This window comes from Vipera berus, assembly GCF_964194415.1.
Source record: "Vipera berus genome assembly, chromosome: Z".
In the NCBI taxonomy this organism is placed as follows: Eukaryota; Metazoa; Chordata; class Lepidosauria; order Squamata; family Viperidae; genus Vipera; species Vipera berus.
This window is the reverse complement of record NC_138205.1, coordinates 9,231,372-9,244,472: the sequence shown is the minus strand read 5'-3', so window position 1 is coordinate 9,244,472 and position 13,101 is coordinate 9,231,372. Positions and strand designations below refer to the sequence as shown.

The 13,101-nt window shown below is 40.0% G+C and overlaps 1 protein-coding gene across 1 annotated transcript; it reads left to right on the top strand.

The window, feature by feature from the left end:
• Window positions 1-564: 564 nt before the first annotated feature.
• Window positions 565-7,121, top strand: LOC308678601 (vomeronasal type-2 receptor 26-like; the record flags this gene model as incomplete). The annotated part of the gene is made up of 6 exons (XM_081345827.1): window positions 565-653; window positions 2,317-2,608; window positions 3,117-3,971; window positions 4,272-4,499; window positions 5,558-5,684; window positions 6,136-7,121. 6 exons carry the CDS (start codon window positions 565-567, stop codon window positions 7,035-7,037), a joined length of 2,493 nt encoding a protein of 830 aa, XP_081201953.1. The 3' UTR covers window positions 7,038-7,121.
• Between the last annotated feature and the right edge of the window lie 5,980 nt (window positions 7,122-13,101).

Genomic DNA, 13,101 nt, shown 5'->3' with positions numbered 1-13,101 from the left:
CCTCTCCCTCTCTCTCTCTCCCTCTCTCTTTTTCTCCCCCGCCTCTCTTTGGTTTAAAAACTGCGTACATTTTTTTCTGTCCTACTAAAGGAGCACCAAAATTTAATTCAAATCCAGGGAACATGTTCACATATTTTCAAAGTCTCAAAGAAACACTGTCATTGATTCCTAATGATAACAGCTATATTTTCCCCATGCAATTATGAAATTAGCTATGTTGACTTCTCAGTTCCTTGGGGGATTATTAGATCTATTAGGAAAACAACAAGCCAATATTAAAATGTGTTTGCTGATTATTGAAGGCTAGAGATGAAATCTATAATTCTTCCCCAGTTGGATGACAGATAATTTGCAGAGAACAGTCATGACTTCAGTTCTATACAAAGACCTCCTGATCTCTGACTTTGTTTTCTAGTCAGAAGAGTTCCATGGAAGATGATAGCCTTGGTGTTGTTGGTATTAGTGCTACTTCCATTGGCGGTCTGCAAGCTTCCTAACTTTAGATGCAATGTTAGTGAGCCTCTTCCTATTCATCATAAGTATTATAAGTCTGGAGATCTCATAATGGCTGTAATTATTTCTCATACTTATCGGTTTTCAAATCCTACTTCCTATAAAAAGCGTCCTTCATCTGCACTCTTTGGTGACTTTGTGTAAGACATTTGATTTTCTTAATCTCACTACATGTGCTATATTCTACATCTGTTGCTGTGTGTTGGGGAGGGTGGGATTTTGTTGATGCACATTTGTTTAGATGTTCAGTAGAAAAAAATGAGATTTCTTTTTCTTTTCTAAGAGTGGAGTCAGACTTCATTATGATTCAGGGCCATATTTCTGCCTTATACTCTAAGCATTTAAAGTTATGAATGTTTCTTTTCAACATGATAATTATTTCCTTGTCCTTCCAAATTTCCATTCTGGGACATTTTGAAGGAAAGCAATTAGGAATTCTTTATTCTGAGATGTATCTACAAATTACTATTTTCTGCTACTATACTACTGGATAATAAATATCTTTGAATTTTTAAGAGACTGTTTTAGCAAGAGTAGAAAGAAGCATGTACACACATTCTAATATAATTTATGTGTCAGTGTTATAAATTGAATTAAGGACTTGTTTGTGAGACTAATTCTCTCATCCTAATGTTTGTGTGCTCCGTGTAAATGGTCTAAAAATCTTCTACAGTGGTTGAAGAATGGAGATATTACATGGAGAAACTATTTTAAACTTGCCCTATTATCTGTAATATTCCCAATGTTAATTTGGATGTCCTGCACAACTTGAAGAATGAGAAAGGAATAAGTAGCAAGGAAAAGTTCAAAGTAGCATCTTAAATACAATATTCTCAATCTTAATCTAGGTGACTTTCATTTATTTGAGAGTAATAAAGGGAGAAAATGATCCAGCCACCATGATAGCCATGGATCCTGTAGGTATCATTCTTTTTCCTCTAAAAAGAAGTCAGGCAATAAGGAAACCAAACATTCACAGAAAGTTTCCTAGAAGAAACCAGAGTAGTTTCCTAACTTTCCACAAAATTATGGTCATGGATATTAAACATTGCAGGCACATTTGAACTCACTTAACACTTCAGCACAATAACGTGTTCCTTTGCCAAAGCTCTGTATTTTTATCTTTTCTTAATCACAGTCCCAAGAATGTGATTGAAAATAGGACTTAAGATGATAGCTCTGCCTATTTTCAGTGTTCAGCAAATCACTGAAATCTGAAATGTATGGAGATCACCATAATAAGAACATGAGAGCCACTGATTTATTAGCTCGATCAACGAGATTTTGTGACCATTTCAACTTTGAGCACCATACTGAAGAAGTTAGGTCTACCTCTCTGAAAAATTTCTGTTCCTAAAATCATTAACTTCATTCAACTTTTTGGAGTGCTATGAAATCATGCAAAACAGTCTGCCAAAAAAAGTTCTACTGAAGTCTCCAGAGGTACCTGGGCTCTTCAGATTGAAGGCTATTGCTAAGCACATTTGATTTGTGCTTAGATTGTAAGCTGCCCTGAGTCTTCGGAGAAGGGCGGGATATAAATGGGATTAAAATAAAAATAAAAAATAAATAAGATTCACTAGAAACTAGAGAAAGCTTCAAAAATGAAAGCATACAAAACTATTCTGACAAAAAAACACCAAAAGATATTTGGAAAATAATTTCACATGTTTTGTGTTTTAATGTGGTTGAAGCATATTAGCATTCTGAAAAAACTCTTTAGAGAAGTCACAAGGACAAGGACCAAGCAATTTAATTTCAAATAAGAGATCATATTTAAGCTATTAATTTTTCTCATTGTAGAGTCATGAAACAGAACTACCAGCATATCTTGACTTTGGAATTTGCTTTAAAAGAGATCAATGACAACACTCAACTCTTACCTAATATCACTCTGGGTTTCCATATCTACAATAATGATTTCAGTGCCAGTGTAATTTATCTTGCTTCTATGGAACTTCTATCCACAAAAGACAATTTTTTTCCAAATTACAAATGTGATCCCCAAAATAATCTGGTAGCAGTCATTGGGGGACCTAACTCTGATGTCTGCCTCAACATGGCAACTATTCTCTGCAGGTACAAGATCCCACAGGTAGGCAATGTGAATATACCTTAAGTACTTAAAAAGGGAGAGCACCATCTCTAAAATTTGAGGCATTTTTTCTGAGCAAGTTATGGAACAAAGTGAACAAAATAGATAAAAATCCAAAGAGTTAACTTAAATAGAACTCTTCATTCTGGGAAAGAATTTATGAATTCCATTTTGAGTTGTCTGTGTATTTCTTCATTGAGGTAGATCATGTCATGTGAAGAGGAAGTAGACATGATTTGATAGCCACATTCATGTAAATAAATTCAGACAACCTGATTTGGGGGGGAAGAAACTCTTGCCTTACATAAGAAAATGGTAAAAATTGATGCATTAGGGTTTTTTGCAATTTGAAACCCAGATCTAGAAAAATTGAATTGTGAACAATAACAGATGAATAAAAAATAGAACAAAAGAATTTATTCATCAGCATCAGCAACATGTATGGACAACACCCATACTTATTTTTTTGTTTTGGAAATATCTTTTCTGGTATTCTCTTTTTATTTAGCTCACATATGGCTCTGCTCTATTGATGGAGAAACAAACCGAAGGAGTTTTTTTTCAGCAGATGTTCCCAAGTGTGGCACTCCAATATGAGGGTATTCTGAGGTTATTGCTATATTTCAACTGGAGATGGGTTGGAGTGGTTTATCTGAATGATGTTAATGGAGAGAGATTTGTCCAGGAAGTGCTCCCTACATTCTCCAAAAGAGGCATCTGCTTTGACATCATACAAAGATTCCCTCAGCTAACTTTTTCTGTATTTGCTGATCAAATGGTGAAGGAAGGTTTTCAAACATTCCAGGGTATCATGAAAAGCTCTGCAAATGTATTGATTGTACATGGTGAAATCCAGACTATCATTATTTTGAGAATGGTACTTCATTTCTCGGAATTTGAGAATATACCAATGGTAACTAAGGTCTGGATTATGACAGCTCAAATGGATTTCACATCAATTCCTTTTCAAAATGATTGGAATTTAGATTTCATCCATGGTGCTCTGTCACTTGCAATGCACAAAAAGGAACTGTCTGGCTTCCAGAACTTTGTCCAGGACCAAAATCCTAAAAGGAAAAGAGAAGATGGTTTCATCAAAGCTTTTTGGGAACAAGCTTTTAATTGTGTGTTTCCTGTTTCTCTGGCAGACCAAGAAGAAAGCACAATCTGCACTGGGGAAGAAAAATTAGACTCTCTTCCTGCATCTGTTTTTGAAACAAGCCTGACCGCTCACAGCTACAGCATCCACAATGCTATCCATGCTGTGGCTCATGCTCTGCATGTTATGCATTCAACCAAGTCCATGTTCAGATCAAGAAGAAAGGGAGGGATATGGAAGCTTCTGAATAAGTCAATGTGGCAGGTAATGGATTTCCAAGCTGAGATACAATATGCATACTTGTTCAGCACATTTCTAAGCGGATATATAGGTTAGCGGTTGTAACCTGTCATCACAGGGAGCTTGCAAAGGCTTGAAGAAATGTTATTATTTAATCCTTCAGTTCAATTTTGAAGATCTGTGACCATGGTCCATGGCCACAAAAGATATTTAAAGTATGTCAGTGATGAAGAAAGGTGGATCTAGGTCATTTAGGTGATTTACTGTCTTTTTTAAAACAAATATTAGCATTTCTTTAACTCCATAAATATTTTCTGATTTCAGTTGCACCATTACCTGAGAAGTGTTTCATTTAACAACTCTGCTGGTAAAAAGGTTTCTTTTGATGAAAACGGTTCATTAATTGCAGGATTTGACATTGTAAATTGGGTCACTTTCCCAAACCAATCCTTTCGGAAAGTAAGAATTGGTGAAGTAGAACCATTAGCTTGTTCTTTAAAAATGTTAAACATTTATGGAGATGATATTGAATGGCCACGTAGATTCAACCAGGTAAGGACTAAATTCATATTGCAATACTGTAAGTGATTTTCTGATGTTAAAAAAAAGTTCATTCCATGTATCCTGTGAAATAATTTGCCTGCAGTTGGATAATTCTTTGAATTTATCTCAATTTATTTATTTATTCCCTCTAAATATTTCAAGATTCTTCTTTCACTCATTTTAGTTTCCCAATGTATAGACTTTATTGCTTGATTTATGGTCCAAAACATGTCTAGGGCCACATTCCTAAATTACTTTACTTGTCTTATCTTAACCACGTTCACACCACAATAGCTGGGGATGCATGATATGTGAAATCTTTAGGAATACTTTATCAACACAATGGCAATAATATGGACAAATCACATTAGGGCAGCTACTACAAATAGTCCTCAACTTACCGTACTTTTGGTTGCTTAATGACTATTTTAAGCTGGAAAAGACTTCAAAAAAGCTGTTTACGACACCTCCTTGAAGGTACAACTGCTGCCTTGACCCTTAGTCATATGTTCACATTTCAGGAGCTTGGCAACCAGGTTGCAGAAGCCTGAAGTCATGTGACTACAATTTGCAACTTTTTCCCCATTATCTGGCAAAAATGGTAAAAAAAAACCTCCCATTGCATATGCCGTGTTCATCAATAACCATGTGGTTCACTTAACCATCATATGATTCGCTTAACTATCATGCTGAATTGCTTTACGATCATTATAAAAATTTTAGTGAAAGCAAGCCTGATTACATGGTGACATGCTTAATGACCACAAAGATTTACGACCAAAATTCTGTATTCAATTGTGGTCATAAATCACAGGCTACCTGTAGTTTGTTCTCTCTACCTATCATATAAGGGGAAAAATAACTATTAAAACATATAAAATGAAAAAACTAAGTAGAAGTTACGAGATGTTGGGCATATTAGTAGTTGCCACAGCTACCATCATATTTGTATAACAGTGTAATTACTATATATTAGTCCCCAAATGCTTTTGAAAAGTGGTATTATTGTGCTATTTGTCAGCTCATTTCATAATTGTAAAGTACTTACCCTTTTCATTTTTGAACAGACATGGCCCCTTTCTCTCTGTAATGACAAATGTCATGGAGGCACCAGTAAGATAAAGATAGAAGGGAAGCCAAACTGTTGCTACAATTGCCTTCCATGCCCTGAAGGGAAAATTTCAAACCAGACAGGTAAGAGATATGATAGAGAGATGATTTCAAAATATTAAATCATTCAAAATTTACAGGTTTAGGTTTATTAGGTTTATTAAATTTATATGCCGCCCTTCTCCCTGAGGACTCAGGGTGGCTCACAACAATAAAAAGTTAAAAGATATAAATAGAAAAATTAAAAGAGGATTAAACAATATAAGAAATAAGAACAATGTAAACCAATAAAAAACCAAATTTAAAAACCATGATCAGTCCAGGCCCACTTGTTGGAATAACCAGGTCTTTAGGTCACGGCGGAAGGACTGAAGGTCAGGGGCCATCCACAGCTCCAGAGGCAGGTCGTTCCAGAGGTGATTTTCCTTCCCAAAGTCTAACTAAAATTGTACATAAATCTACACAATTTCAGTGAAAATCTATGTACATTTCTAAATCATTCTAGAATTTTTTTTGCTAATGCTTTCTTTTCCAGATATGGATGACTGTATCCGGTGTCCAGAGGATAAATATCCAAACTATGACCAAGATGCATGCCTTCCAAAAGATATAAGCTTCTTGTCTTATGAAGAATCTTTAGGGATCAGTTTGGCCATATTTGCTCTTTCCTTCTCTTTCGTTACAGCTGTGGTGCTTAAAATCTTCCTCAAGCACCAGGATACTCCCATTGTGAAGGCCAATAACCGGAACCTTACCTATAATCTCCTTGTGTCTCTCTTCTTGTGCTTCCTTTGTACTTTGCTATTCATTGGGCGACCTGAGAAGATACCATGCTTCTTCCGCCAAACAGCTTTTGGAATCATCTTCACAGTGGCAGTTTCTTGTGTATTAGCCAAAACTATCATTGTGGTTCTGTCCTTCATGGCCACCAAGCCAGGATCCCAAATGAGAAAATGGGTGGGGAAAAGACTAGCAACCTCCATTGTTCTTGCTAGCTCTTTTATTCAAGCCTCTATTTGTACTGTGTGGTTGGCGACCTCACCTCCATTCCCAGATTTTGATACTCACTCAATAACTGAAAAAATTATTCTGGAATGTAATGAAGGTTCTGCTACCATGTTTTATTGTGTATTGGCTTTTATGGGTATCTTGGCTGTTATCTGTTTTACTCTTGCTTTCCTGGCCAGAAAATTGCCTAACAGTTTTAATGAAGCCAAGTTTATCACTTTCAGCATGTTGCTATTTTGTGCTGTTTGGTTATCCTTTGTTCCAACCTACTTATGCACCAAGGGGAAGTACATGGTAGCTGTGGAGATCTTCTCCATCTTGGCCTCTGGTGCTGGTTTATTGATCTGTATCTTTTCTCCCAAATGCTATATAATTATTTTAAGGCCTGAGTTAAATACCAAGGAACATCTGATGAGACGAAAGGATTAAAAAAATATTACTTGTCTACATGAAAGAGGGTATAATTTACTTTAATTTTAAAAAGCTGGGATTAGTTACAATAACATGTTTCATTTCCACAAACGCTATCTGATTAAAATTAATCATAGATGGATTGGAAGGACAGCTTTTTATAACTTCTTCACTGGAATTTTGTAGAAAACTTATAATAAAACCCAATGATTGTAAAAATGTTTGCAGATGTTTCTATTCTTTTAGCTCCAAATACAAAATGAAATGTAATGAGTATTTAATGGAAAATGAGTTTTTCCACTTCTAGTAATATACTGCAAATGGTTAGCTTTAAAGTGAGGATGGAATGCCAATATAATGTAATGGTTAAAAGCACTGGAAGAGAAACAGGGAGATTTTGAATTATAGTCTTGCAATAAGTACAAAGCTCACTGAGTGACTTTAGGAAAGTCACTCCTTCTCAACCAAAGGAAGGAGACAAATGAAAGCCACTTCAAAAAACACTTTTCCTAGAATTTTTTATTGACTTGTCCATATAATTGCTGGGAATCAAGACTGACTCAAAGGCACATGAACACTTGCAAACATAGGAAATTCACACAGAGAGAGCATTAAAAATGCTGAGCTTGTCAGATTCAAGACCTGAGCAATGTGCAACTATATAAGCTCCTGTTACTTGCCCCAGCTCCTTCCCACTTAGCAGTTTGAAAGTGTGAAAATGTGAGTAGATAAATAGGTATTCTTCAGTGGGAAAGTAGAAGCATTATGTGTGCTTTGGCATATAGTTATGCTGGCCACATAACTACATAACATGAAAAATGCCTTTGGACAATGCTGACTCTCTCAACTAAGAAATGGGGATGAACACACACACCCCTACACACATCACTTTTAAGCCAAAGACTGTATATCAAACATTATTTTTTGCCCCCAAAGAGGTATATTTCTTGACCATATTCATTTATGCAAATCACACAGAAACTTGTTTTCAGTTTGTATTATCTGAAAAAGGCACTGTGAATGTAATCACAAAAACCTCCTTTTTGAACAAAGAATTATTTCCTTAATTTATGACCTTGCTACCCAGTAGCCTAGTAGTGTTCTATCCCAGCCTACACCCATCCTTGTTGCATCACAAGAACAACCCCTTTTTTTCTCAGTAGGCTGGAAAAACCAAAACTTTTTATTTCATATACAGTCCTGATAATTATTTCCTCAAAACAAAAACAACAGAATACTTTTCCAACAAATAATTGGTTCAAAAATCAAAACAGAGCAGGAGTTAAAAAAGAATTTCACCGGTAAAACAAACAGACCATGATTCCCTTGAAGTTCTTTGCAAACGGTTGCCTTCAGCAACCAGCACCACCCACACCTTCCCTTTTTATTAAGCAGCCCCAAGGCATGGCTTCTCAATGCCTTCTCCTCCTCCCTTGGAGTTGGCATATTGTCTCCCTCTGACCTGCTCTAGTTAACTGCCTTCTTTTATGAGCGTCCAGGGACGCGGTGGCTCAGTGGGTTAGGATGCTGAGCTTGTCGATCAGAAGGTCGGCAGTTTGGCGGGTCAAATCCCGAGTGCCGCGTAACAGAGTGAGCGCCTGTTACTCGTCCCAGCTTCTGCCAAACTAGCAGTTCGAAAGCACGTAAAAATGCAAGTAGAAAAATAGGGACCACTGCGGTGGGAAGGTAACAGCGTTCCGTGCGCCTTTGGCGTCTAGTCATGCCGGCCACATGACCACGGAGATGTCCTCGGACAAGCGCTGGCTCTTCGGCTTTGAAACGGAGATGAGCACCGGCCCCTAGAGTCGGAAACGACTAGCACGCATGTGCGGGGGAACCTTTACCTTTACCTTTATAATGACATCCATCTATGAGTCCTCAGAGTATGACTTATCTTCCCCACACAGCTGAGTCTCATCCGGAACACGATTGGAGGGGCCAGGGTCTTCCTCTGATTGTGAGTCTTGTAATTCATCAGAGCCTCCCTCTGACTCTGATGGCTCTCCAAACCCCTCCTCCTCCTCTTCAGATTCCCCGGACTCAGCTATCTGGAGCACAGGCTGGCACGGAATCACAATAAGTAGGACCTTGGTCCAAATAAAGCTTTATAGCCCTATTGTCCTTTCATGTTCTCCAGTACAACTGATAACCCTTCATAATCATGTGAAGAACTGAGCAGCAGGCTGGGGAATCAAAGCAAACCTTGGGTGAAGGGACCTTTTCTTTCAAACCCTCCCTGTAAACTCCCTTCATTCACCAGGGAAACAGTGTACTGATAGCAACAAAAGAAGATAGACAAAAAGAGTTCCTTAGAATAGGCTTTGGCCAATCCAGCATGTTTTTACACAAGGTATATCTGAATAAGAAATCTTTCATGCTGGCATTGTATCATAAGGTATCCTTGCACCATATACTGTAGCATTCTAATTTTGCTAACACTTCAAGAGAACTCAACGACATAGAACACAGGTGTCAAGCTCGATTGCATCATGTGACGTAGCATGACATAGCATGACATTTTTTTCCTTTGTGGAGCCAGGGTGGGCATGGCCTGCACATGGCACATCCGGCCCACGGGCCACCAATTTGACACCCCTGACATAGAACATAGAATATCAGAGTGGAAATGACCTTAGAGGTCTTCTAGTCCAACCCTTTGCTCAAGCAGGAGACCCTATACCATTTTAGACAGGTGGCTGTTCAATCTCTTCTTAAAATCCTCCAGTGATCCATAATTGTGCCTTTAGAAAGGAATGGGAGTTGACTGTACATAGAGGTAGAATATTTTTTTGATTAATGAAAGTGGAACCCAATTGTCTGATTAGTAATCTAATTAAACTATTAAAAGGGGAATTCTGTAACCTTAAATTGTCATTTATCATTTCAAGGGGGATTGAAACTGTGAGGTGTTCTCACGAGTGAATCGTTAAAGGAGCTTCCAAGCAAAAAGCATTATGCAGAGATGCAATCATATTAGCTTTATTCAATGATAGATCAAAGAGAAAGAAATACTTGGCATGAAAGCATTCATGCCTGCATGTGAGAGAGAAATAAAATAAAACAAGCTAGCATTACATGACTAAACTAGAGGTTAGGAGTAGAGATAGAACTGGAGAATAGAAGTAGAACTAGAAGTAGAATTAGAACAAAGAACAGCCCCTCGTGCAGAGGTATTTATGGGGGGTCTTGGTCCCTCCCTGACCATAAAACTCTCTCGCCAATGGGGCTGTGGGTCCGAGACCCTTGGCTCATCAGTGGAAGCAAAGAAGCCTCTTTGCCTCCATCTGATGATCCTTTTGGGGAACTGCCAATGGCTGGCACTAAACATCTAACAATTCCCCTTCTTGCCAGCCAATGACAGGGACCAGTGAATGTATGTAAGGGGCGAGCAGGTGTCATAGACATGCATGAAAACATTCAGAAGGCCAAACACAAACGCTTACACAGAAGGTTGTGCCGGTCAATGGGAACAGGCTTGGTAAACAGATCAGCTATCTGGTCAGCTGTGTTACAGTGCTCAACATGTATAAAACCCTTTTTGGTAAGCTGCCTGACATTTTTATAGCGTATGTCTATATGGCGAGATCTGGAGCCTACTGCATAAGCCTCCGAGATTGCAATTGCGGCAGTGTTGTCCTCTAGAATTTGGATGGGCAGAGGGGGAGATGCCCAGATGCTTGTTATCAGCTCATTGAACCAAGTCAAATCATTGGCCGTGTCTGACAGGCTGGCATATTCAGCCTCGGCTGTGGAGCAAGAAATAAATTTTTGCTGCCTAACATGCCAATGTATTGGGCAGCCATTTAGCAATATGAGGAAACCAGAAGTGCTCCGTCTAGTTTTGGTGTTGCCAGCCCAGTCTGCGTCTGAGTAAGTGGAGAGCTGGGCCGTCTTCCCCTTCTCTGGTTCTAGCATAAGGAGAGCATCAGCTGTGCCCTTTAGGTATCTAAGCACCCTTTTGACAGCAGTCCAGTGGAATTCCTTTGGGTGTTCCACGTGCCTGGACAATAGATTCACAGCTAAAGCTATGTCAGGTCTGCTCCAATTGCTGATGTATAGCAAGGAGCCAATCACAGATCTGTAAAGCGTGTTATCTGTGAACTCAGGACCGTCCTTATGGGTGTGGTTGTAAAAGTCGCTTTGCATTGGGCTATGCGTAGGATTAGATTCTGTCATTTTGCATTTGGCCAGTAATTCCTCTATCTTTTCTTTTTGAGATAGAGCGAACCCCCCATTAGTGGCCAAAATATGCACACCCAGGTACTTGTCAACCCGCCCCAAAGACTTCAGAGTAAACTTTTCTTCCAGGGCCTTGGCAAATTCATCACACCTTTCCTTGTTAGGCCCTACATATAATAGGTCGTCCACATAAACTAACACCCGTTCTGTGGTTCCCTTGGAATTGCGTGTGAAAACACATTGATCTGCATGAGATTCTGAGAAACCAACTCATTCTAGACTCTTTCTAAGACAGTCATACCATAATTTCCCTGACTGCTTAAGACCATATAACCCTTTGTGAAGCAACCATGTATTTCCCCCTTCTTGCTGGTAGCCAGGAGGAGCTCTCACGTAGATCTGCCGGTCCAAGTTGGCATGGAGGTAAGCCGTCTGGATGTCAAATTGGAAGACTTCTTCTCCCAGAGCGGCTGCAGTCACGAGGGCGGCCTTGACGCTCTCTGCCCGGACGGTTGGAGAGTAAGTCTCCGAGGAGTCCTCCATGTAACGCTGAGCGAAGCCCTGGGCTACCAAATGGGCCTTATATAGGTAGAGGCCATTGGCAAGTGGTTTGGCCTTGTAAACCCACCTTGTGCCAATGACTTTCCTCTCCTTTGGAGGTTGCTGGGGGGTGAAGACCTTGAGTTTCTTTAAGCTCTGCATCTCCTTCTCCATTGCGAGCTGCCATTTCTCCTGCTCTTCGATGGGCAGCTCCTGGATGTCAGAGAAGGATTTTGGGGTGACCACAACGCTGTTGACAGACGCGATGTGGCCAATGTCAATTCTCTTTGGCGGGACCCCTTTGTTGGACCGCTTTGACCTCCTTACCTTCTGCCACTCACCGCTCTTTTCTTCCGCGGGTCTCTGAGGTGTCGCTGGTGGTGAAGACGGCGTGTCTTCTTCCATGGGACTGGACGCATCTTCGTCTTGTTCCTCACTTTCGTCGGTGGCAGGGTATGTGGTCGTCTCAGGTGATGTCGTGGTCGGTGTGCCTCTGCTGGGTCGGTTGGCATATGGGCTCAGATCATTTGAGTGGATCTGGGTCCAATTGGAATCCTCTTCGAAAGAGGCAGATTGGGAAGTCACAGGCCTGCCCCCTTCTCCCAGGAAACGATAGGCCTTGGAGCCAGGAGCATAGCCCAAGAACCTTAGTCTCTGGGAAACAGATCTCCCCTTCTTCCGCAGCTGCTTGGGGATGTGCACCCATGCATAGGAACCAAACACACGCAAATGTGCCAGATTTGGTTTCCTACCGTGAACCAGGAAATATGGGGTCTGGTTCACAACACTGCTCCAGGTGCGGTTTAAGGTGTAATTGGCATAATGGACTGCCTCTCCCCAGTATGACTCTGCGACATTAGCGTCCGCAATCAGACTACGCATCATGGTTTGCAGGATTCCATTCCTTTTCTCAGCTACACCATTTTGCGAAGGCGTGAATGGTGCAGTTAGAAAATGGCGGATGCCCTTACGCCTTACCCAGTCCTGGAACTTCTGAGACATGAACTCAGCCCCGCGATCGCTCTGCAATTGTGCGATCTTGGTCTTGTACTGGGTCTCTACGAAGTTGTACAGTGACTTTATGGCGTCAAAGTCTTCAGATTTTTCTGTGAGAGTATACACGTGGCCGTATCTTGAAAAATCATCAACGGCTGTGAGAAAATACTTTTTCTTTCCTAGGGATGGTGTGAAAGGCCCAACTAGGTCAACATGTACTAGTTGGTACGGGTATAGAGACTTACGTAATGACACCTTTGAGATAGGTGCAGCCTTCCTCTTTGTTTTCTTGCAAATGGCACAGTCCAGAAACACGCCACAGTCCTTGAGCTGGACTCCCTCAGCAAATTCTCCCATCTTTTTAACT